Here is a 26,694-nt window from a genome sequence, read left to right on the forward strand (position 1 = left end):
CTTCTTCAGGAACAATCACAATCACAAATGTGGAACAATCTCAGACGTGGAACAATCACAAATGATGAACAATCTCAGACGTGGAACAAACACATAAGTTGAACAATGAACCGACGAAAGACAGAGCACACTGGGAGATCTAAATAGGGTAACTAATCAAGACACGACAGGTGGCACAGATAGGACAATCACAACAAGACTAGGATAACAAGGGGCGCGGGGCAAGGGAATGAGACAACACAAGCACATGGCCCAAAGACAAGGCCATGTGCTTGAACACAAAACACGGGTCTGCCATGATCCTGCCTCAAGACTAGGAAAAATCAAGGACACGAGGGCAGAATCATGACACTTATAACAAAAAATGTGAGGTTCAAGAGCACAACTGAATTAAACACTGATCCATGATGGTGATCTAAATAATAATAATAATAATAATTAAAAACAACATTTTTCAATAAGACATCAACATCTAAACCTCTGTTAATTCTCAATAAGAACTGCTGTAAACGTGTGACAGAAATAAAGTCAATCTGGTTAGTAATAACTGAAGCTAGAAATGCTGTTTGTGGAGTTGTTTAATAAGATTTTGAGAGATTTAAAGTCTTGTATCTTCAGTTCATCTAAGGCTGTGACTGAAGAAAATTGTAGTTTGTGTTCTTATGTCTCTTTCTTTCAGTGCTTTGTTCACAGCAGGTGTTTGAATGATTGAAATAATGTTTCAGGAACATCATACTAACCTTCAAACAACATTCTACTAACATTAAGGAAACTGGATCTTTTTATGTTCTTGGAATGTTACAAATCACGGTTCCTAGAATGTTGAATTTTAAAAATTCCAAAATAATAACATTTGAGGAATATTTTAGCTTTTAATAATGTTCCCTTTAATGTCAAGAAAACTGGAAAATGGTCATGTTCCCAGAACCAACACTCAATATTTGGAGAACATTCTTATATGGACGCCCCCTAGGGCGGAGCAACAAAATTCTGTTAGCTGGGAAAGCACCAGTCTGAATGCTATCCCACAATGCTATGCAGTGGCAGTAAAATAATGCTTCTATGGTGTATTTACAATAATATTACAGGACTGTCCATCAGTTTCCCATCATGCATTGCATTTACAATAAAAACAAATACAATGCGTTGTTGTAAAATTTATTGTAAAAATTACATCAATTGCTAACAGTGTGCATGGCTATATTTAAAAGTAGGTCAGATTGTTTGTATTTTTATTGAGTAAATAACAAATTAAATTACTCCAGAAATTCAGTGATTTGTAATTTAGTGCACAAGTAATTTGGACTACTATTATGTCACTTTTATAGTGTATTAACTCCGTCTTTGATGCTCCAGTTTCCATTATTCGTAACGGCACTGACAAAACAACTGGTATATTTTTCATCTTTCTTGTTTTGTGTTCCACAAAGAAAAGAAAAAGTAATTTGTAAACTTCCTTAGTCAACCAGCTTTACCAGAAAATGGTTAACCAGCTTGAATAAAGACAAAATAAGTGCAGATTCGGTCTGTGCCTGTTTATGTGTTTTGATGTATATAATCATTTCATCAAATTATGTCATATTTTATATAGCATCCTCTGTACAAACTGGTGATTCTGTTTGCAAATTTGGAATGTTGTCCTGGAAAACAAATACGCCTTTATTTAATTTAGAATAATATTTAAGTGACAGATATGGAGGCCTATTTCTGAATAAAGAATAAAACAATTATTAACAATTAACGATTATTAAATGGAGACATGTAGATGTTGAGAGGTTTATGTCTCACATAATTCTCATAATTATGCCTTTTTTATCTCAATTCTGGCTTATTTTCTCAGAATTGTGAGATATAAACTCACAATTGCTAGTTATAAAGTACAATTCTGATTAAAAAAGAGACTAATTTCCTACAATTGTGAATTTAAATCTCACAATTCTGCCTTTGGTTTTTCTTGCATTTTTGAGAAAGAAGTCATAATTGTGAGTTTATATCACAAAAAGAAGATTGCCCTCTAGACCTACTAAAATAAGCCTCTTGAAACAAGCCTTGGTTGTATTTCTCTTCACTCAGGGACCAGAATAAATACAAGGAAGCTGCTCATCTCCTTAATGATGCCCTGTCGATCAGAGAAAAAACCCTGGGCAATGACCACCCAGCCGTAAGTACAACCAAACACATATTACTCTAGAAACAGGGAGAATATACAGTTGGGCATGGGATAGCTACTATATTTACTCACTGTCTTCCAAGATTCAGTGCCTTGAATGTCTTGCAAACTTCAAATCAAGAAACTAGTTCTTCATGAGAAGTGCTGATTGAGACCTCACTGTTATAAGCTCTGCACTTTTTACATAACTGTGTAAAGACAATCGATTAGATTGGAGCCTGTGATGAGAAGCTTTAGCTGTATTTATGACAAATGGTCCATGAACAGTACACAGGCGTTCTGTCTGGATCCTGTGATCAGTGTCCATATTTGGTGACTAATCCAGGTGGCAGCCACCCTCAACAACCTGGCGGTCCTGTACGGAAAGAGAGGGAAATACAAGGAAGCAGAACCGCTGTGCAAGAGAGCCTTGGAGATCAGAGAGAAGGTACTATCACACAAAGCTGTTCGTCAGGCTGCTGATCAGCATGATATCTGAAGAAACATGTGTGTGTTTCATTGCTCAGGTGTTGGGGCGGGAGCACCCAGACGTGGCCAAGCAGCTCAATAATCTGGCTCTGCTCTGTCAGAATCAGGGGAAGTATGAGGAGGTGGAGTATTATTACTGCAGGGCCCTAGATATCTACGAGAAAAAACTGGGACCTGACGACCCCAATGTGGCCAAGACCAAAAACAACCTGGTGAATATGATCAGCACTCCTCTTGAGTCCCAACAGCCGGGTTCGCACAATAAAACAGCCTCAGTTATTGCCATTCAAAAGAATTAAAACTCAGAAGAGAAAGTTCAGATTATACAGTGTATATATTGTTTTGTGAACATATAAAAGTCATCTTTTGTCACTTTTGATCAAGTTAATTCATTCATGTACAAATTAAATATTCACATTGCATCTCCTTTTTCCTTCCTTGCACGTAATGCACCAATTTTTAAGTGTATGCCATAATTGTAAAGTAGCTCCTTTATTCTCCTTGCAGGCCTCATGCTATCTGAAACAGGGCAAGTACAAGGAAGCTGAGATCCTGTATAAAGAGATCCTGACGCGCGCCCATGAGAAAGAGTTTGGATCTGTAGATGGTACGATCAATGCCTGATTACAGCGCTTCATTATTCATTAGCTGACAGACTGCTTGTTTCCTTCTTACCAAAGGGTTGTTTTTTCCTGTGAGCCGTGGATTTCACAGAAATCCAGGAGCAAACACAAACCAATAAAACATCTTTTTAGTACCATGAAATATAGGATTAATTCACACTAAATGTTACATGTTCTTGCCAGATATGTAAATATATGTTTTGATGTGAAGATGAATTGTCTTTCAAATATGGACGCTGTATTCTCTCTTTTACTTCTTGGAAGTTGCGAAACTTTCAGTTGAAGTTCTGTATTAAGTCGTGTGTGACTTTTCTTTTCAAAATCTCATACTTTTTGTCATTTTATTTTGTTTTCTTTATATCAGTAAATTGATTATCCCTCAAGAATTGGCCAGTTTGTCTGTTGTTTGATTTTGATTATTTTGTTTATCATATTTATGATGATTTTGCCAACATGATTTCAATAAATCCACTTAATTCTTTTTTTTTTTTTTTTCATTTTTCGATATCTTCTGTTTTATGTAAATGCCAAATTAATTTATTTTATATAATTTTTTCTCGAAATGATTTTTTTTTAATAAAAACTGCGTAGTTGCGAGTTATAAAGTCCATTTCTGAGGAAAAAAAGTACTGCCTTTTCTTACAATCAGTTTATTTCTCACAATTCTGACTTTATTACTTGCAACTGTGTGTTTATATCTCGCGATCATTAGTTTATATCTTGCAATTCTGAAAAAAAAAGTCAAATTTGTGTGTTGCAATTGCGAGTTATAAAGTCCAACTCTGAGGGACAAAGGCTGTCTATTTTCTTAAAGTTGTGAGTTCATGACTCGTAATTGCAAGTTTATATCCTGCAATTTTGAGCAAAAAAATCTGAATTGACATTGTTAACTTTCAATTGCAAGAACAATTTTTTTGAATTGTGAGATAAATTGTTGCAATTACCTTCTGCGTTTGAAACGAGCTTCCATACATATGCATAGTGATTTGAACTGGTATTGAATTTAACTATGAAACTCTATAACCTTTGTAACCTAAATTAAAAAGTGAAGGAGGAACTCGGTCATATCTGGAAATATCACAGCCAACCCATTCAGACTGCCTGACAAACAGCATAGCAAAAAAAAGCATGGTTTTACAGTAGTAACTCTAATATTTGGCAGAAACCGTCGTGTTTTTATTATGATGCATTTTTTTAATGGCTGACTACAGCAGTGAACTGTTTCTCTGTGTCTGCAGCTGAAAATAAACCCATCTGGATGCATGCTGAAGAAAGACAAGAGAGCAAAGTAGGTTTCTGACAGCGCATGTGCGTGTGTGTGTGTGTGTGTGTGTGTGTGTGTGTGTGTGTGTGTGTTGAAATGCTGAGATGCTCATGTGGGAAGCTGATACAGTGAGTACAGAAAGTCACCACCCGCTATCAAAATATTCACCTATTGTTGCTCAGAGCCTGAATTGAAAGCATACTGTTCTAGCTTTTTCTGGCTTTTCATACACAGTAACACAATATCCAGAGGAAACGAACCCAAACATCTGTGAATAAGGAGTGCACTGCAGTCGCTCCATAGATTCTCAATGGGATTAAAGCTGAGCCCTGACCAGGCCACTAGAGAACAGACACTTTCCTGTACTTCATGGTTGTTTCGTGCTCTGATTAGGTTACTGTCATATTGAACAGTTGAAACTCCTGGCAGAGGGATGCAGGTTCTCCTCGGTCTTTCAGTATTTAGTATTTAGCTTTCTGCACCCACTCTTTGTGTATTTACAGCAAACTTTACTGGAAACCCGTCTGGATGATTGACAGCTGGGAAGATTTTGAGCCTTCACTGTCTCTCTCTCTCTCTCCCTCTATTTGTGTTTTCTTCCTCTTCATTCTCTCAGGGAAAGTTGGCCGATGGGAATCATTATGGGGAATACGGCGGCTGGTACAAAGCCTGCAAGGTGAACAGGTGAGAAACAGCAGCTACGGTTACCCAAACGTACCTGCCCCACAGCCAAACCTGCTGTCTGTAATCAATCCAGATGAAACCTCAGCTTGAAGGAGTGTTCTGGAAAGTTGAATATCAGTTAAAAGTTAAAAGTCTGATTAAATTCTAAACCTTTTTTAAGCTTTCTTCAGGAAATGCAAGCCGAGTCTGATATGTTAGATATGTTGTGAATTAAATGCGACTGTGTTTTCTCTCATACAGCCCCACGGTGAACACCACGCTGAGGAACCTGGGCGCTCTGTACCGTAAGCAGGGGAAAATAGAGGCGGCTGAGACCCTGGAGGAGTGTGCCATGAGGTCCCGCAGACAGGTGCAACATCTGAATCATACAGGTGTATGCTGGGTCACATGATGTCTTTGTAACGTGTGTGTGTGTGTGTGTGTGTCAGGGAGCGGCAGTGGATCCTCAGAGAGATGGAGAGAGGCGCAGGAGCACCGCATCAGTCTCCAGTGTGAAGTACGACTGCAGTGATGCTGGAGAAGAGGGCGGTGTGGAGTGGAACGGGGTGAGTGAGTAACACCCCTCTCAGGGCACACAGCGAGTTCAAAGATAGGAGATGCGCGAGTATGATATAGCATTTTATTGTGTTGCGTTCACCTGAGAAACTTTCTGATTTCTCGAAAGATATCTATGTACTTTTGCAAAAGTGATGCATTCCCATGAGAAACAATGCAGTCTTTCACAAAACGTTTCTTGAGAGAATACAAATATTTTGTGAGCAAATTTAAAGATTTCTTAAGTGAACGCAAACATTTTACCAGAGGACAGAATAGCATTTAAATATTGTTTTACCTTCCATCTCACTTATTTTTACCATCACCATGTCCATTTAGTGACTCCATAGTGGATTTTATAGGAAAAACACTCATAAATTGTCCCTGCAATCTGACAGATTAACACTTATTAGCCAATCAGAAATACTTTGCATACATAAGAGCACAGACATTTTGCATACATAAATCAGGTTTGCTAAAAAGTTTTTTTTGTTGTTGTTGTTTTTTGAAGAGTGGCCTATGGCAAAAGATAGCAAAGTAATGAAAGTTAGCAAAATGGCTAAATTGCTAAGAGCACCTTTAAATTACACCATACATGCATTAAAAATGCATTATCAATCCGCATTTAATCAAATTTTACCATATTTATTTCTTAATTGATGTTCCTTGTCCTATTGTAAATTATTCATTAGTATTTTAAGAATTTGAGGCCAGGTTTTATTATGTCTTTCCCTCATTTTAGTTAAACTGTGCCCACACCGTATTTATTCGTTCCCTCGCTTTAGGGGGTGATATCTTGTTTTTGTCATATGCAGAGCTCCATACATGAGTGCATGTTTTTCTCACGTGTGTTATTCTGTATATATTATTAGATTAAATATTAATGGTAGTCCAGTATCTTAATTAAACACACATATTAAAGCTTGAATTGAGAAACAAAATGATTAGCTGCATGTAGAGCGCAGACACTGTACAATAATGAAGCTGTGTTTTCTGGTTGTGCTGAGATAGAGTCCCCTGCTGATGTCATATCCTGTGTGACATCAGTGACATGTGACTCAGCAGTAGCAGTCCTTACCCACAAACCCTCATCACTGACCCTATCATTACATCGCTACTGTTATAATTAACAATTACTGCACAGCTATTTTTAATGTGACCTATAATGCCTTCTGAACTGTATAATTAAACAGCTGTTATTATAAAGCAACAGAGTCGTGTTCCAGAAGGAAAATACCATTCCCTTTCACATTTTAAAAGATGACATATAAAGTTTTTAAGGCATATGCACCATGAACTGAGGATAAACACGTTCAGTTCAGTGAGCATCAGGTTTTACAGAAACAACTGTGACCTGAAATTCATATTTAAAGCATGTTTAAGTATTCACTACCCACACTTTATAACACACACAAACACACACACACACATATATACACTTCAAAAGATTGTATTAATGTTATTGTTAACAATTTTGTGATTTCTAGTAAATTATTAAAATAAAATCAAGAGTTTTGTCTATTATTATTATTATTTAATGTTCTTGAGCTAACAATGAATAGCTGTATTTTAATTAACTAATATTAACAAAGATAAATTTAATATTGATGTTCTAGTTGCTACATTGCTTGGAAACAGTAAAAGCCTGCCGTTAAACTGGAACAACAGTTATTCGACTGAGAATGATTGTTATTTTTATTAATAACTGTAACTGCTTAGTATCGTGTAATATGTCGCTTCTCCCTATGTTTTATTAAAAGCATCTGAAACATTTTTTGCACTGAAGAATCTAAACGAACTGGAATATTACTGGTCATCACCAGATCAAGCTAAATACATGGGGTTAAATACTGCGCTCCTCTCAGAAGTGAATGTGTTTATGTGCTCTGCTGGACAGACTCACTGCCTGTGCTTGTGTCTGATTGAGCTGCTCTCTCTCTCTCTCTCTCTCTGCTGTAGGCCTAAGCTCTCCTCGTCTTCCTCTGTCTGCTCTTACATCAGATCTGATCTAGATGGATGTGTGGTTTGCTCTCTGCCGGGGAGTGTGTGTGGAGAGGAGCCCAGCACAGCTTTATCTCTCGGCTATCGTCTTACATTGGCTGTGTGTTCTCTCTCTCTCTCTCTCTTCCTCTGTTTCTTACACACACTGAGTGATTTAGCTCATTTGCTCATTCCTCCTTGTTCTCTGTGATGTCTGTTTTTGTGTCTGCATTGTTAATTGTGTAACACTAATTATCTGTAATAAACACCCTCAGTGAGACACGTGTCGAACTAGCAGAGTCAATCTCATGAACAAGCCAAATCTAAAGAAATAAATAAGACATATTTTAATGACAGTTAAACACAGTTCTACTCGTAATTTCAAGAAAATTCCCAAGATCATTACAGTAATGTAATAAAAACTATACGTTATTTAGATGGTGAACTATTACTGTTCAGAGGTTTGGGATTTTTTTTAATTTTTGTAAGATTTCTCTTCTGCTCACCAAGCATATTGTGAAATATTACTATTTGAAACAGCTGTTTTCTATCTGAATATGTTCAAATCAAATTTATTAATCATTCCTCCAGTCTTCAGTGTCACGTGATTTTCAGAAATCATTCAGATTTACTGCTCAAGAAACGTTTCTGATTATTAGCAATGTTGAAAACAGTTTCAGGATCCCTTAAAGAACACAAAGTTCAGAAGAATAGCATTTATTTGAAATATAATGTTTCTGCTTTGATCAGTGTTTCCTTGCTCAATAAAAACATGAATTACTGACCCTAAACCTTTGACCTGTAGTGTAACCGCAAAACAAATAATATAAATACTTCAATATACTGTTATATTAACTTCTGTTATATGTAGTTACCTTTATTTTCTTTCATTTCTATTTCCTTGCGGTTATTTGGCAGTTATTCTTTGTTAATAAGTACAGTACAGGCCAGCTCACATATCACATATTAACATGTAACCTGCACTACAGAGGACAGAACAGAGTCCAGACAGTTTAGCTTTCTTTACCAAATTAATAGATTTCTTTTATTTACAAAGTATATAAAGGTCATAACAATTTAAAGGTTCAGCTGGAAAATTAACAAACATTTCCAAGTCAAAGAAACTCGTAACGTTTTGAAACAACATGAGGGTAAGTAATGACGTGCCACTGACCTTAAAGTACTGCAGCATTTTAAACATTTCTTTTTGTTTACTATTTTTGTTTTCATCTGCAGAATTTATGGTCTCAAACTTTTAGATCATGTAGCTTTACTTATGTTACAACAATTACTCTTTAGTTTATTTATGTTTATTATAGCTGTTTTTATTTTTATAGCTTTTTTATTTATTTTATAAATCTTTAAGACAGAATCGCGCTTGAAATAATCCTATTTGCTACTCAGGCTAAACTCATTCTTCTTTGTCTTTCGTGGTGCCGAAGACATTTGTGACATTAGTGCGGCTGTAGCAGATATTTCACCGTAGACTGATGGGATGCTTGGACTGTGTGTGTGTGTGTAAATATAAATGTGACTCTTTCTGTACGCTGATGAATGTCTTCATTAAGCTCATATGACATCTAACCCAATAAAGGCTTGGAAGTCGTGCGCTGGCCTCTGTCTGTGTGCATGAATCTGAATTATGAGTGACCTAGTTTCTGGCCTTTGCCTCCGTTTTCTCTACCACGACAGCACAGAGCATACTTCAGGTCTCCAGAGCATCTGTGCTGTTATACATCTAAAAGCTTTCCATTTCATCATGATGTTGGATTTAGCATATCATTAAGGACTGCTTCCTTGGCTAATTCCTGCTCCTAGCTCAGATCAGAGTCAATGCTAACTCAGATGTAATGGATGCAGTGTATTGGGTTTCCACATCAACACTGGAGCAGTAATGCTATAGTTACCCTAGTAAAGCTTAGCTTCATAACCTGAGAGCATGACGCGGTGTGTCCTGCCATCTGTTGGGTTCAGAGATGCACTGCAATGCTCCACAAGGTATTTATAACACGTTTACCTCCATACACTGGCTATCATTGCTAATAAGAGAGCTAATATATTGGATCTGGAGATGATTAGCTTTCTAATAACCTAAGCCTATTGACCGATTAACAGAAGTATGAATTCTCCTTGGTCTCAGCTCCAAAATCCACCGATCAATCAATGGCATGAGATGGGTGGCCAACAGTCACGAGTGTGTTTGTGTTCAGGACGGGTCTCTCAGGAGAAGCGGCTCTTTCGGGAAGCTCAGGGAAGTCCTGCGCAGAAGCAGCGAGATGCTGGTGAAGAAGATCCAAGGAACCATGCCACCAGAGCCTCGCAACACAAAGTGAGACACAAACACAGCGACTGATGAATCTTACACTGTACTGAACGTTAAAGTCAGCTGTAACGCCTCTTGTTCTTTCTGTTGTTCATCCCACACAGCTTGAAGAGAGCGGCGTCCCTCGGTTACCTGAACAGTAACGCAGATGACCACGACTCTTTTCAGGTGAGATGATTTGGGGAGGTTTCATTTGATTCGTTTTGAAGGAGGTTAATGGAGTGAAAGCGATGTGTTTCTGTCTCATGACAGGGTTCAGGAGCAGCGAGGACGTTGAGAAACAGCAGGCCTCTGAGCTCAAGCACAGTGGAGCTGTACCAAAGCACAGACCAATGAAAAACACATACAGCACATGTTCGGACTCATTTCTCACGCCGTTTGCAAGAGGATTTGGTTCATGTGCTTTCAATCATGAACGCTTTTGGCTTTACATTCTCTCACACTCATATAAATCATGCCTGTTTCTTTTTCTTCAAGGTATAGTCAGTCCATCCAGAAATGAAAACTCATCATTTACTCATTCTCATGTGGACCACAAAAACTAATTTAACTAACAGCTCTTTTTCCATATAATAAAAGTGAATGGAGGATGGGTTTGACAAACTCCAAAAACAACAAAAAGCTCCATAGAAGAACCTACTTGTACACTAAATTCTTCCCAAGTCACAGTATATGGAAGCATGTTTCCGCCAGGGGATAAAAAAAAAAAAGTAATTGCAACTTTTTTTTTACTGCAAATCAGAGTTTATATCTCACGATTCTTAGAAAAAAGCTCAGAACTGTGCAGCTTTCGCAACGTATATTCTCGCAAAGTTATAGCTCACAATTATGTGGAAAAAGGTCTGATTTGCATTATGTAAATTCATAATTTGGCAGATAAAAGGTCACAATTAACTTTGGAGAAAAAAAAAAAACAAGTAGAACTGCAAGAATTAAAAAAAAAAAGTCAGAATTACGAGATTTAAACGAATTACGAGACAAAAACTTACTTCTGCTATAACTACTATTACTACTACTATACTGCCCTACAAAGCAAAAAGGCAGTAACTACACAGAGTGCAGAACTGAGAAAAATGACTTAAAAGTTATCCTATCATCTGTTTATCATCTGTTTACTGTACAAACAACTACCATTTTTCTCCAAAACGACACACATTTCCGATAAGATGTTTTGTCACATAACAAAGGATTCCTTGAATGTCATGAAAATGACAATAACTAATTTTTGACCAACAATGCAGTTACTGCCTTTTTGCTTTGTAGGGCAGTATACTATACTAATACTACTACTACTAACTTGCAAATCTGAGAAAAAAATCCGAATTGTGAGATATAAACTTGCAATGTCGCAGTTACCTTCTTTTTTTGGTGACAGACACAAGCTTACATCCGAAAATGTATGTTTTGAATGAGGGTGAAGAAATGAATTGCTAATCATTCCCTCTGCCGCAGATCCAACAGCTCCTGAATATGTGGTAGAGTCTGTGTGGAAGAAGACTGTTATAGTGCCTTTTAGTCATGATATCCTTTCATTGTATGTAAAAGAGCAGCTTGGACATTTTGCTAAACATCTGCATTTGCAAATAAAGAAAGTTATACTAGTTTAGAAAAACGGATTTGGGGTGGGTGATGTGAAGTCTTTTAACTTCAAAATAACTAAACATTAAAAAACAGTTTTAACCATTCTTAAAACCTATAAACGCTGCCTCAAGAGTACGTTTTGTCAGGGAATAACAACAGTATGTTATATGCTGAAAACACAGGAATGTGATGGCTTTGTGTGTACGGATCTGAATTATGTAATGAGTGATGTTAACCCCAGTGGGGAAGACCAGAAATCCACCTGGCTCTTTCTCTCAGGTATTAAATATCCTTTTGACACATATTTAGCAGTGAAATCTGACCTTCGGTGACAAAACCCACAAGAAACCCGGTGCACGAGCATTGTTCCCTCAGAGCTCACGAGAGGTGTTGTGTTGCTCCTGACCCGATTCATCAGCTGTGCACAGCGGTCCATTATTTCAGTCGCTCAATTATAAGTAGAGCCCCTGTGTGTGAGGAAGGGTTTCTTTACTCTGGAATCTGTATATATGGGATTTGCTTTTATTGGTTTAGTATTTGTACTACAGTTTTACAGTCGTCATGTCTGTTTCACTGGTAAAGAGGAGTCGGTTTATATTGAAAAGGCTAGTTATTCCAAGGTTCAGGGACTTCTCAGGGTTCTGCTGCTTATACTTATTAGTCTAAGCGTCTAAGTATGGCGAGAGTCATTTGCTGGGCAAACACTAGATGCTTGTATGATTTGGCTAGATTGAAATAAAAAGTTTTAGTGAAATCTTGCAATATCCATTTCATTTTTTTTCTCTGTAATTTCTTAATTTGCTCATGTTCTGGTCAGGACAAGGGTGGAGGTAATCTCAAGTGTAAGTCATATTTAATGCTAAAGATTACAAAAGGCTCAAGAAATAAACATGGAAATATGGGAATATCCAATGCTATCTCACGGCCAATTCGTACGTATTTTACGAGGTGGCTTATTCGTACGAATTTGTACGACCTCACTCGTACGATTTTATACGACCCCAGTGACGGTTAGGTTTAGGGGCGGGGTTAGGTGTAGGTCATTCGTACAAATTCATATGAATTGTGCAAATCGTAAAATACGTACAATTTGGCAACAATCGTATGAATTTGTACGAGTGTGGTCGTAGAAATTAGTACGAATAAGCCACCTTGTGGAATTCCCGTGAGACCGGGTTGGAATATCGCGAAAAAGTTTGCTCTATAGTATCCTTATGAAAAAGAAGTTTATTCAAGTGCGCTATTAGTTTACTTCTTTTAAAGGAAAGTATGCTTTTACTTAACTTTTTATGCACTTCTCAAAATGATGTACGCTTTATGTACTCCTCAGAAATATACTTAAAATTACATTTAAGTATGCTTGACTTATACTTACTAAAAAGTCTAAATATATTTGAGCTATACTTGTGCTCCTAGAATCCGTGATTTCATTATTATACAGTAGAGGGCGCTAGCACACATCTTCTGTACAGGATTTCCAAAAAAACACAAGTGAAGGAGAAAAAGAAACAAAAGATACTAACACATGTAATCTAACACGATCATCTGACATGGAACAGCATCAAAATCGTAATGTTATGGAATAAAACATCGACCGATGAAGAGGTAATAATTACAGTCAAGCTTTGGGGTGTTGATCGACTCCATCTATGCTTTGATTATCATTCTGAATCCAATTCAGTTTTTTTTTTAAGCTTTTTGATCAAAATGTTATTTTTTATGAAACTTACCCACATGAAAGTGTTTTTAAAAAGAATGCATGAAACTTATATATAATGTTTTTGTTTACAAGCAGATTTCTATGTTCTTTTTACAAAATGTAGTTTCATAACAAGGTTCGGGAGGAGCACGTCAGATACTTAGCCTAATTAGCACAGGTGGTGCCACTTAAGATAATCAACCTTAGGGTATAAATACAGCTGAATTAGCCTACATGTCTCCATTAACGGTTTATCAGCTTCCCCGTTCACTCTGTAAGCCATCTTATCACAGACCCAATATTCCTTCCACCGAGGAGATCCATACCGGGGATTTTTCAGATCTGCTACTTTTGCTGATACCCATGATCATTAAACACTGCCGCTGAGCAACATCAAACGTCATCGTGACAGCTGCTCTTCTCGCCAAGCCACACGTCTTGGCCAATAGTACGTGCAAAGCCCGAGCTCGCCTCGCTTGACACCACGATTGATCCGATCAAGACCGGGCTCTCCTCGAGCGCTGGAATCACACCTCAGTTCTTACCCGCTGCAGCTCAGTCTGTCACCGCGGCTTTTCCGGCCGAGGCACAGTTTGAGGCTGCCTCCTCTAGCGGCGCAGACCGTGCATCGTATTCAATACATTTTCAGGTTAAGACGCTAAATACAGGTTCGTGGCTAGAAAGTAGTGCGGGAGCGGCGTGGAGTTCCGATCACATTCGTATGTGAAATTTCAGATCCAAATTGAGCCTCGGATGCGTTCAAATATTTGAACTTCTGCGACTAGACCGTGTGCGAACGCCCAACCGGATGTGATGTATTATAATCAGATCTATCGGTGCGAGGTCAGAATTACCAATATTTTGTTAACTTCAACATTATTCTTCAAACACAATTTATGTAAAATGGTGGTTTATAATAATTATGGGAGAAATAATTATTAAACCATTATTTACGTGATTAGCCCCATAAAGCCTACTGTTTTTATTTTGGGGGTCATCTGATTTGTGACGATGTATTCATATATTATATACATTATATTCATTAAAATTATTAATTTTACCATGGTGAACATGCCAAGGTAACAGTTGCTGCACGACCAGTTTGAAAGTTCTGCACGACTGCCTAGAGGGAGAAATGTGACAATCGTGTCCAAATGTAGTGTGCCATGGAAGGTGGCTTAAAGTTTGTTAAATGAGGTTATGATGTAGTTCTGTTGGATGACGATGCCATTTTTTACCACAAAGCCAAGGCATTTTTTCCAGAGTCGTCATCCACACTGAAATGTCCAAAGATATTATCTGCCTTACCGTGCATGTTTAAACCTCACTGAGGTTATACAGACATAAGTTTCATGCAATTATTCTGGCAGGACCAATTTATTTAGGGACATATTTCACCATTTACTGGTGTGATCGCTTAGAATTTTTAGAATTAAAAATTAGAATCGTTTTGCCGCAGGACAGCAAGCGTGAATAAAATTCTGTTGTCTTTCTAGGACTATAATATGAAAAGCATGCAAGTAAATATCTTTAAAAACTGCTTGGAAGTGAGTAGCACATAACTGCAATTAATGTTATTGCCATAATCATGTCTATTGGTATGTTTTACAAGACTAAATGATATTCATTGTTTTCAGAAGCCTCTGTTTCCACAGTCTATACTACAATGTGAAACCAGTGTTCCAGATGTATCCGTTTTGGAGGCTGCTTAAAAATGCCGGAAGGCCAAAACAAGAGGAATGATGCTTTTCCAACAGGAACGTACTAATGTGGATAAAGGCTTAAGGAATTGTCAAATTAGGCAACCAATTGCTAAGCTGGCAACACAGTAGGCTACGCATTCATTTTTTAGGTTGCCCCATCAAATGTTACTAACCTGTCTACTCTTCCCACAGCCAAGAAGGGGGAAGATGGGCCTAGTGGTCTGTTCCCAGAGCTACGAGAAACACACTGAGAGGAGAGGAAATGACACTGGCCCATCTCGTTCAGTTTCCTTTAGTCAAATCATAAGAGAATCAATAGTAATCCTTATAGAGCAAGCTGGTGAACTGACTCTAGTTTTAATGTAGAGATGAGGGGACCCATCGAGGAGATGACGGGAACCAGACCTCACAACGAGAGCAAGTGCCTTTCATCACCGTCTCCAGACACGAGAAGGTCAAATCAGCCAGTGTTAGTTTGTATACCGCTGGTTCTTGAAACGTGGGGCAAAATATCTCTACAATGAGGAAAGCAGCAACACTTCAAGTTTGAAATGAATTGGAGATGGTCACGATTGCTTCACTAGAACAACTGTAGACTTTTAATTTGATTGTTTCTGTATTTTATCATAATTATGACACTATTGGCCACTACCTCTAAAACCTTGTTAAAAACAGAAATATTAATATCATTAAAAAGAAAAAACGTGTGTTATGCTAAATATGGTTATTTTGTCAACACCATCAGCAGTCAGCCCTCAAACCATTCTGGATTCTTAATTCTTTCTCAAAACAAATGCCAGTTTTTTTTATTATTATTATTGTAATGGTGCACTTTATTTTTGTATCTATTGCGCTTTGCCTAGTACTCAAGAAACATATTTAGAGACATAATCAATAGCCATATTTCCTAAAAAGATTGAATTGTGTTGATGAGCTTGTGTGTGTTTGTGCAGCTTGGTGGGGTCTTATATGAGGAGAGAGTGTATCCTCCAGGAAAATGGGCATGTGTCAATAAAGCAGACACGCTGTATGAGCAAAGCATCTCCAACGCATCTGCAAGGAGAATTCAACAGGTGAACACACACACACACACACACACACACACACATGCATGCATTTCCAGCTCAGCGCTCTACTGGAGGCCAAGCCAAAATACAGAAAATGAAAATGAATTCCCATTTAAAGAGAGCCTTTTAGCCTCCAAAATATATTTCAGGTCAGTGCTTTGAGACCCCTGCCTTTTAATGTTTGACCAGTTGCTTACACAGTTTTTTGGTTAAAACTGGTGATAACTTTAAAGCAGCTGAATGTAGTTTTGTGTATGTTACAGTTAAGTGAATTCCCTCTCGTAAATATGTCACTGTTATAATTGCAATGATAGCTGTACACATGCATTTGTTGCTGCCGTAAATCCGTAATCCTCCTTTTCAATTCAATTAAAGTTTATTTGTACTGCGCTTTTTACAATACGAATCGTTACAAAGCAACTTACAGAAAATTATGTTTCTACAATATTTAGTAGTAGCTTATGGTGGTGACTGTCAGTTTGGGCGCCTATGACAGGATTTTTAGAAACATCAATACAAGACGTAGTCAGCCAGACGATGACCATTATTATTATTATTATTAATAATGAATAATTATTATATGATTCAGTCACACATTTAGCAATATTTGTTAGTTCTGTTTGTTGATTCAGGGTTAGCATCATCTGGGGTCCTCTGAGGGTCAGCATCATCTCTTCTCAGGTGTTTTGGATCCAGACTGGAGCTTGTGTAAATCCTAGTTTTTAATCTAGATTTAAACAGAGAGAGTGTGTCTGAACCCCGAACATTATCAGGAAGGCTATTCCAGAGTTTGGAAGCCAAATGTGAGAAAGCTCTACCTCCTTTAGTGGACTTTGCTATCCTAGGAACTACCAAAAGTCCAGCGTTTTGTGACCTTAGGGTGCGTGATGGGTTGTAGCGTGGTAGAAGCCTAGTTAGGTACGCAGGAGCTAAACCATTTAGGGCCTTATAGGTAAGTAATGATCATTTGTAACTGATAAGGAACTTAATAGGTAGCCAGTGCAGAGACTGTAAAATTGGGGTAATATGATCATATTTTCTTGACCTTGTAAGGACTCTAGCTGCTGCATTTTGGACGACCTGTAGCTTGTTTATTGAAGAAGCAGGACAACCACCTAGAAGTGCATTACAATAGTCCAGTCTAGAGGTCATAAATGCATGAACTAGCTTTTCTGCATCAGAAACAGATAACATGTTTCGTAGCTTGGCAATGTTTCTAAGATGGAAGAATGCAGTTTGTGTAACATTGGAAATATGATTTTCAAAAGACAAATTGCTATCTAATATAACACCCAGATTTCTGACTGTAGAGGAAGTAACAGTACATCCGTCTAGTTGCAGATTGTAATCTACAAGATTCTGTGTAGTGTTTTTTGGTCCAATAATTAGTATCTCTGTCTTATCTGAATTTAATTGGAGAAAATTATTGATCATCCAATCTTTTACATTTTTAACACATTTCAGACATTTTCCTAATATCACCACACCTTAAGCTCTACACCATAAAATGTCAATTAAAATAAGAGGGCTAAAAAGATAAAAGAGTGAGTCCAGTTTCAGTGTGAATGCAAAAAAGGGCTTCTTTTCAGTTCAGTTCTTTTGGGTATGAGTTTTGTTTAATTAACTCATGTGTGATAACTCTTATAGAAAATGCAGATTCTATTGCCATATCTGTTGTAATAATCACAATGATTGTTTTGTTAGTAACATGCAGTTTCCCAGTTTGCTCAGTGAAAGCCCTGTGTCTCCAGGACGGTTCCTTGGCATGTCAGTACCTGTAGTGAATGAGATTATGATGGCAGATGATGGCACTAGCTTCATATTATCTGTCTGCTGAGCTCCAGGCCAGACCACCTGAACCATCGGATCCCGATATCAGAATCGTTCACAGAGACGCGATCCACGTCATAGCCAGGTACACGACCATCCTTTCCAATGGAGCCCAGTCTTTTTCATTAGCACTGCCTGCTCCAGAATGATTTTAGTTGACCCTTTCTTCCATTCTAGGGTGTTTCATGGCACCACAACGGAGGAGACCATCTCTCGTCAGATCAGCATCCTTTGGGATCTTCTGGGCAGCTCCGAGGATGTTCTCCGAGACCGTTATATGGTGGCCGTGTACGTGAATCCCGGCGTATCCCAGCGCAGAAATGAGATCTGGTTCGTTCTCCATGGCTCGTGAACGTTTCACAGCTCGCCTGTCATGCCAGACGTTTGAGTAGCTACATGTCTCAAAAGAAAGGGGCGGAGCTTGTCACAATCAAAACCCATTTATCCTTTTGTATTAATTACAATAAAACATTAGTTTTTAATCTGTGAGTAAAGAAACTGCAGTTTATTACTCAATAGATATAGATCTCACACCCTGGCATTAATTTTTTACCTGTAATAGTGTGAAGATGATTCATTATGCTTCCTACTTGAATTCACTTTCATTGTTCAGTTTGTTTTAGAGCAGAAAATAGTTTTTTAGTTTTCCCATAGTGCCCCAATATGTTGTCAGCAATGACCCAGATATTATGAGATTCAACTAAACTGAACTGTAAACAGCATCTAAAGCTTGTTAGTTGCTTTAAATGTTGATTAACAAACAGGTTCAGGTTTAAGAAAATGTATTTACAGCTGGGTATTAAGATTTAATACTAATATATACAATTATTGTTATTTTAAGTAGTCATTAAAATGTTGTGTTGGAAAACTCTTGCAAATTAAAATATTTTTTTGTACTTTGTGTAACAGACTATTAAACCGTTTATCAGACAATCATTGGTCTGAGCTTTTGAAGTTCAGAATCTTCTACATTTTTATCTTATGAGCCAATCAAATTATTACCTGTTAGATGTTAGTAGTGTATTCAAGATTAAACCAGCCATTTGCCCCGAGTTTAGTGCTAGTATCTGAACACTATTTGGTCTCAAGGATGTAACTGTATATACTTATTAGTGTATTTTGTTGTTATGTTTTATGTTATACTGTACAAATGTATGTAAAACATTGGTGTCAACTTTTTAAAGCACATTCTTTAGCATGATTCCTCGCCTGGGTTGTACTTTTAATTGAAGTTTGCCTTGTCAAAGTATTTTAAATCCTGCACACTCCCGCTCAAGTCTGTAATAATACTAATACAATAATACTTTATTTAGAAAACACTTGCTATAACGTGCTTTACAAAGATTTTAAAAAGTTGATTAAATGTATTGAAATGCAAAACTGATGGTGTTTAATTGCTGTTGTGGATAAATAATCCCAAACTTGTGATGAATACGTTTAAAATAAGTTTATACTTTGTGCAATTCCGTTTTTCGCCACAGATTGGCACCATAGATTCGCACTGGACAAAAGAGGGGCGCTGTTGAGCTCGAGAGGACAGCACTAGCGTTACACATCCAACCTGAAGACATGTGCTACATTAGATTATGTACTGTACAACTCCCCTTTTGACTTAAAATAGTATAAAAACAACGAAAAATGATCTGTTGCAGAAACTAAATTCATAAGCCGCGGATTCTTTTGTGCCACCACAGGATATTTGTTAAGAAGAGCAAAATACAAATGTGAAAAATTTTCATCCACTCGTAATGGGTTAGTTTTAAAATGTATGTTAGTTTAATAACTAGACAATATTTATGAATATATAATATGAATATATTATTATAATAACTCACTCTGTAAGCCATCATAATCAGCTAATGGATAAAATTACACACACACACACACACACATATAGGCTACATCTGAATGCTTAGTTCCTACATAAACAGTAGCTGTGTGAAAAGTGTGGTTACAAATTTCATAAACCGGTAGGCAAAAAGTGAGTTTCTGAGGTGACTGACACTTACTATCCCATGAGGCCATGGGAGAAGAAGATATGTGAATGACAGCGAAGCAAGTCACCGCCGCAGGTCACATGATGAATGTAGTACATCCGGATTACATTCATAATATAACATGCTATTTTATGGTCACTAAGTAGTTAAAAGCATTATCTCTGAAAGTATGCTGTAATCACATCACATGGTTTTGGATCACATGCCATTTTTGTAAAATGTAAAACTGTGTAGGTTTTGTCTGACAAAAGTGTATTTGTATTTAATTTATTTTAAAGAACAGTATGCTCCATTGAACACACTTGTGATGCTGCTGTGACAAAGGTTTCTTACTGGACTAGAGGACACTTGGTGTGTCTATAATATCCAGTTATCCTTATCCCTGATGCCAACAGGCCTGAGGAGTGAATGAAATAAATCCAGATCTTATATATTCAACACTTAACCCTATTCAACATGATGTATGGCACGGGTGTAAAAGGGTTTAAGGGAATATCTGTTTTAATCTGGTTAGTACTGATTTGGTACCAGTATAGTCATGATGCAAAAACCTGGCACGTCCCAATCCAGTGTTCGTGTCACAACCTGTCTACTGAGATCTCGTCCATTTCTGAAAACAGCATAGATGTATCCTTTGTGTGTTCCTTTCCGTGAAGGTTGAGCTAAAAAATAAAGATGTGTCTGAAAGTTGGGGTTGATGGTCAGTTTGTGTGTAAATGTACATTTCTGTCAACATTTTCCACTCTAGATGTCATGTCTCATGTGAAGTCAGTACTGTAGCAATTAAATATTGACTAGTCATTAAAGAAGCTCTATTTTCTGGAAGATCATTCAACTATTACGCTGCCGCAGAAACCCACCCTGAATCAGTTTTGGGAGGTACCTTCCTGAGTCTTTGTCAACAAGTCAACATTCATGTAAACATGTGGTTTTGTGGACTTACAATGGCCACCGAAAACTCTGTCAATAGTCAAAGTGCCATTACGTCACAAAAGTGTGGACTCTGACGAAGACCACAAGGGCTTGGTGTGCTATTTGGGAAAGGGTCATTTAGTCCACTTAAATCTGCAAGCTTGCATTCATCTGCATCCACTTTTGCGTGCAACGCTCATCTCAAAACCCAATCAACAACACAGAACACACCCTGCATTTTTCTTTGTCTGTAATCTGTTCCACTTGGATGTACGTCACAGTATGGAAGACAAGATCCCATTGCAACTTTAAACAGTTGCACTTGTCTTGTGCACAAAAGTTTCAAGACAAAAATGTGGCTCAGTGAAAGAAAGGTTTTTGGTAACACTTTAGAATAAGGTTCCATTAGTAAATGCTAGTTAACTACTTTCGTTAACATGAACTAAGCAAGAACAATCCTTCTACAGCATTTATAAATCTTAGTTGATGTTAATTTCAACATTTACTAATGCATTATTTAAATCAAAAGTTGTGCTTGTTAACATTAGTTAATGCACTGTGAATTACCATGAACTAACAATGAATAACTGTATTTTCATTAACTAACATTAACGAAGATGAATAAATACAGTAATAAATGTATTATTCATTGTTTGTTCATGTTAATTAATACATTAACTAACATTAACTAATGGAACTTTATTCTAAAGTGTTACCAGGTTTTTTATTATGTTCCCATAACTTGGAAATCGCAGGAACCCTGAGCGTACACATTGCAAGTGCTTGAAAATAAACACTTAAAGAAACACTTGAAGGGATAGTTCACCTAAAAATGGGAAACAAACAGTTGCCAGAAGCCATTGACTTTCATAGTATGGAGATAATACTGTGGAAGCCAGTGGCTAGCATCCACTGTTTGGTTTCTAGCATTCATCTTTTGAATACATCCATAATTTTTTCTTGTGATGTCACATATAAAATGTTTTACAACAAGAATAATACAGTTTTATCATTATTATTAAATCTCTCAGTAACCACGTAATATATAAAGATGGCAATAAAAAGCAAGAAAAAATACACAAAATAGTATTTGTAATGCAATTTATGTTTTTATTAATATTATTATTATTATTATTATTATTAAACAACTTACTGAACATTACAATCAATTTTAACAATTAAGTCCACATACACAAGAAAGACAAACAGCATTTAAGAGAGAAGGAAAGATAATAATAATAAATAATAATAATAATAATAATAATACTTCAAATCTTCCTTCTTCTAAAAATTCCTCATTTTTGTTTATGAATGTAATTTTACCTTGCAAAATGTAAAAGTTAACGACACACAATCATTTTGGCTTTTGTGTGAATGAGTGCTAATAGCATCTTTTAAAGAGAGCATGTAATTAACATTTATTTGAACAATTAAAAAGACACTAACATCAGACCAAAATCTAAAAGACAAATCACAATAATGAGACAAATCTTCCTCATGTGCGTGACAGAAAACACAACTATTGTGAAAGTCCATGAGAGAGAGAGCTACTTCACATGGGCACATTGTGTAATGTGTTTTCAAATAGACCTCTTTAACTTTGTTCAAAATACAACATTTGTAAGGATTTGACCAGGCCGCTTTCCAAAAGATTTTATGTTTTGATTGTAAATTTTGTTTATGTCATCATAACAAGAAGTAGTAAATATTTAAATGCAATCGACTATTAACTATTACATTATTAATGTAACGAGTGCATCAACAGCTTGCTGATAGGGAACGGGAAAGTTGTAAAACCGCATCAAGCCTTCATAAGACACAATGACACACTTTACAAGTTTGCACTGAACAGATCCATTATAACACAATACCTACAGTTCATTCGGAGCGCGCACGTGACGTCACAGAGCGCGAGGCCGTGGATCTGGTCAGTAGAGGGCGGTCATGATGAAGAAGAACAATGTTATTTATTTGAGACTAGAGACTAGTTGTTGTTATTCTTTAGTATGCTTACTTATGCGGCTGTTTTAAATAAAGTTGGTTATAATGCATTCGCTGATTTGAAGAGAGTGAAAGTACCCTGTGAGGGACCTCTCCACACACCTTCCTGAGCCCCACAGAGCCCACCCTCCCAAACACTCCCACCGGAGCCAGAAACACGACTCCTGCCCAGCGCTGCTCAAACACACGCTCAGAGACACTCTTTGTCTCCATTTCGAGGAGATTTCTGCTAAATTCAGCATGGAGCTCCTGACACATCCGACCAAACCGGTTCCGCTCTAACAAGTGTGAACTCCTGCGAGACAGACTCGCTTCGAGGAAACTGGATCTTAGCGTTTATACAGCCTACGATTGCAGTGTTTGTACACACGTGAACTTTTGAGCCTTTCATTTATACAAGTCGCCTTTATCGACTTCAACCATGGCTTTGTGGAGGAGAGGACGCGAGCGCAGACTTCCCAACGCCGAGCGTGTTTTCCTAGCGTTGACGCTGATCGCCGAAGGTAAGAACGCGACGCATCGCTCCTCCGCGAGCGTGCACATCTGCTACAAACTACAACACGTCTGTAGTTCTTGCGTGGGTCAGGAACTTTTTATTTGCACAAATAGTTTAGACGTAGATGTGCATGAAACCATAAACCAACGCGAGGTTTAGTTGCGCGAGACTCGTATCTGGATCGAATCCCGATTTAGAGGAGTTTGATGTGAGTTTGCACACACTTTCCAGTCATTGTGTAGCAAATGGTAGACTTAAGTGCTTATATATATATATATGTATATGTATATATATATATATATATATATATATATATATATATATATATATATATATATATATATATATATATATATATATATATTCCAATGTGTTACCTCTGAACTAAAAGATACTCATGTTTGTATATGAATGAATCGATCCACGCTCTTTTTCCTGAAATTCGAGTAGGTACAGTAAGGAGGCCTGCAAATAACATTTGCATAATAGTCTGTAAAAGGAGACCAAGAAATGAGAAATGGGTCTGTCTTTTTAGCTATACTAGATAGGGTGCATGCAGTGCATGTTTGTAGGCGCCTAAGTGAACTTCATGAGGTAAAACACGAGCTGAATATCAATTGCATCTACTTAGACTCCTTGAATAATAATTCGACTTCGCTTTGGTCAAGTCAAGTACAAGTTTATTTGTTTAAAAATTCCAGAGGAAAAAAGATATGCTAAGTAAATTTAAAAGCCAAGGTATGATATATATATATAAAGTCCTCTGTGTGAGTCTGGACTCCACAAAGGTTCCTCTGCAGCCTCCTCCAGGAGTGAACAATCACATCTGTGTGGCCTTTAATGAAATATGCATGTCCTGAGCTGGAGGTTTGGGGAGGTGTAACATCTTCTTTTTTTGGAGGACCATTAAAAGTGGTGCTTGCTGTTTCTGAGGAGTGACCCATAGCTGAAAGAGTTTTCTGTTTGGATCTCGTGACTAACTGAACCCAGGAGACGTGGCCACAGGAGTGTCCGTGTGTGTCTTTCCTGAAAAAACTAAACAAGAGGATATGCTTACATGTTTACAGCGTAATTTGGAACCAGTCTAAGGGAAAGTCATGGCCTAATGGTTAGAGATTCAGACTCGTAATCTAAAGGTTGTGAGTTCGAGTCTCGATCTGATAGGGATTGTAGGTTGGAGGAGTGAATGTACAGCGCTCTCTCCATCCACAATACCACGACACGTCACTTTCATCCAGATTCGTTTTTAATTTTTAAATCTTGCATATAGAAGTCTTGCTACTTGGTCAGAACTCCAGTTTTAAAATCCTGAGGGATTTCTGAAGTCTTTTTGATGTCCCACAGGGACCAACTTTATTGGTTTGACTCCAACTATGCTTTCTAAAAAGGTCTACTGTTAATTTTGTGCTATATTGGAACACAGCCAAAGTTCCCATTAGGATTCTTTGATTATACTCTTAAAATGAATAGTGTTGAATACGGGTTCTGCACAGTGAAGAACCATTTTTGGTTCCCACATAACCTTTCAGTGATAATTTCCTAAATATTTTTTTTTAATAATCTTAATTTTAATAATCAACAAAAAACGTTCTACTATAAAGAACCTTTTGTGGTTTCATGAATGTTTAAGGTTCTTCATGGAACCATTGACAACAAAAAAGAACGTTTTTAGGAGTGTAGCAGAAATTCTGTGTTTGACTGTTAGAGATCGCTTTGTTGTTGTGGGAGTGCGGGACGGCCCCGGGCCCATGGAAGAACTGCATTTGCATGAAGACTTTAAAGATAAAAGGTGGAGGGTAGAGAGGTTTCACAGGTACTCGAGGGCACATCTCCTGTCTTTAATATGCTAATCACAGACAGTCTGGGAAGAGATCCCCCCCGCTGTGACCCTGTGACTATCAGAGTATTCGGTTATGTTTTAGGTATATCATCACAGATACTGTGTTTCACTGGATTAGATGATTTTACATAACATATCTGAGATTCTCGTTTGTTTTGTTGTTGTTGTTGTCATATTATCATAATCATTCACTTCATGGTCTTTTTAAATGTTAGTCTGACAGGACAAAAAGGGAAAACAATGTCTCATTAATTATAAATGAGAAGACTTGAGACCTTGTATTGTAATTTTGTCTGACCGTCCATTCGTTTTATGTTTTTGTGTGTTTTTGTCAGAATCGACTTGAAGGATTTAACCAAACACAGCTCTTTAAACGAATTGATCTTTGTTCAGAAATATTCACAAGACTTCTGTTGTTGCTCTGTAGTTTAGAGTAGTTTGGCTCTGGCTGCTGGACTTTTGGCCATAATTACATTTATATTTTTGGCGTTTCGTAGTCTCTCATGCAGAGAAGGACTGTATAATGCATTTTTTTTTTAAAAGTTAAACTACTAAAATGAACACACAATGAACATATCCTAGTCAAACTTCAACTTCAAAATGTGTTGGACAATTAGATTTTTTACTTTTCAATTAAGAATATTTTCTTGGCAATATTCCCTTGAGTTCTTGTTGTAATGCAAAAAAAATCACCCAGTTTAGATGCAATGTTTATTTAAATCAGACTAGATTAGGGTGAATTCAGTACTTATAATTATAAACTAATTGTATGCATACTTAACACATTTACAGTTTAAGTAGTAGCCTGTTCAGCTGTTGATATTGTTGTTTTGATTACATTTGTGTTATTGAGAAGGTTTAATTCAAAATGTCCTTAATGTCTTTAAAGTGGGCTTTGTTCTCTTTCCGCCAAATGTCTTGTTTTGTGGAGGTGGAGATTGTTTTCAAGGGACCTTTTGTTTTTAAATGAATGATTGATGATGTTTTCTTGTTAAAGCATGTCTGCATACTTAAAGTACACGTCAGGTCAAGATGGCATTGCCACCTGTTGCCAATTATCGAATCAGTTTTTGTTTTTGAGAGCTGTTTTGTTTTATCAAGTGGTAGAGAAGAGCTGAACTCCACACTTTTGGCTCTGTAACATTCGACTGATGACACTCTGAGAAGACACTCTTCACAGTTCAGCGTCTGAGGCTGGTTTTGATGGAAAACGCCACTATTGTTGAGATCACACAGGTCTTCAAGGAAGTTCACACTTGCTGAGGAGGTGAAGACTTTTGTGATGTCACTCATTGCCATTTGTTTGCAAGGTGAAAAAGATCTTACCAGTTTATAGAATCCTAGTAAAACCACAAACACTATGATATAACACCGTTTTTGATGAGAAGTGCTCCTGCATCACCTTGAATAAACTCGGTGGAGGCCATGTCAAGCATGTCTCGACTGGTGTGATTCTGATTAAACTTCTCCGTATCCCCAGTGTTTGGCGTCCGGCCACAGTGAATCAGATGGGGGCAGCTGA

The 26,694-nt window shown here is 37.3% G+C and overlaps 2 protein-coding genes across 3 annotated transcripts in view; both read left to right on the forward strand.

Moving 5' to 3' along the window:
• The window catches only part of LOC127943311 (kinesin light chain 1), a 29,869-nt gene extending 17,488 nt beyond the window's left edge, over positions 1-12,381 (forward strand). The window contains exons 6-16 of one of the 2 annotated variants that reach the window (XM_052539674.1): positions 2,074-2,161; positions 2,496-2,597; positions 2,677-2,850; positions 3,146-3,245; positions 4,500-4,549; positions 5,142-5,209; positions 5,450-5,558; positions 5,638-5,754; positions 9,934-10,052; positions 10,151-10,214; positions 10,299-12,381. In XM_052539674.1, the coding sequence (XP_052395634.1) occupies positions 2,074-2,161; positions 2,496-2,597; positions 2,677-2,850; positions 3,146-3,245; positions 4,500-4,549; positions 5,142-5,209; positions 5,450-5,558; positions 5,638-5,754; positions 9,934-10,052; positions 10,151-10,214; positions 10,299-10,382 (1,075 nt within the window). In that variant the 3' untranslated portion in view covers positions 10,383-12,381. Of the gene's footprint in view, positions 1-2,073; positions 2,162-2,495; positions 2,598-2,676; positions 2,851-3,145; positions 3,246-4,499; positions 4,550-5,141; positions 5,210-5,449; positions 5,559-5,637; positions 5,755-7,702; positions 8,006-9,933; positions 10,053-10,150; positions 10,215-10,298 lie in introns of those variants that run through there. The other variant, XM_052539675.1, reaches the window with a different exon arrangement.
• Positions 12,382-22,970: 10,589 nt separating this feature from the next.
• LOC127943301 (inactive tyrosine-protein kinase 7) overlaps positions 22,971-26,694 on the forward strand; it is a 40,298-nt gene continuing 36,574 nt past the window's right edge. Inside the window, exon 1 of the mRNA XM_052539650.1 lies at positions 22,971-23,339. Within this exon, the coding sequence (XP_052395610.1) occupies positions 23,258-23,339 (82 nt within the window). The 5' untranslated portion in view covers positions 22,971-23,257. The remainder of the gene's footprint in view (positions 23,340-26,694) is intronic.

Source organism: Carassius gibelio, chromosome A22 (assembly GCF_023724105.1).
Source record: "Carassius gibelio isolate Cgi1373 ecotype wild population from Czech Republic chromosome A22, carGib1.2-hapl.c, whole genome shotgun sequence".
In the NCBI taxonomy this organism is placed as follows: domain Eukaryota; kingdom Metazoa; phylum Chordata; class Actinopteri; order Cypriniformes; family Cyprinidae; genus Carassius; species Carassius gibelio.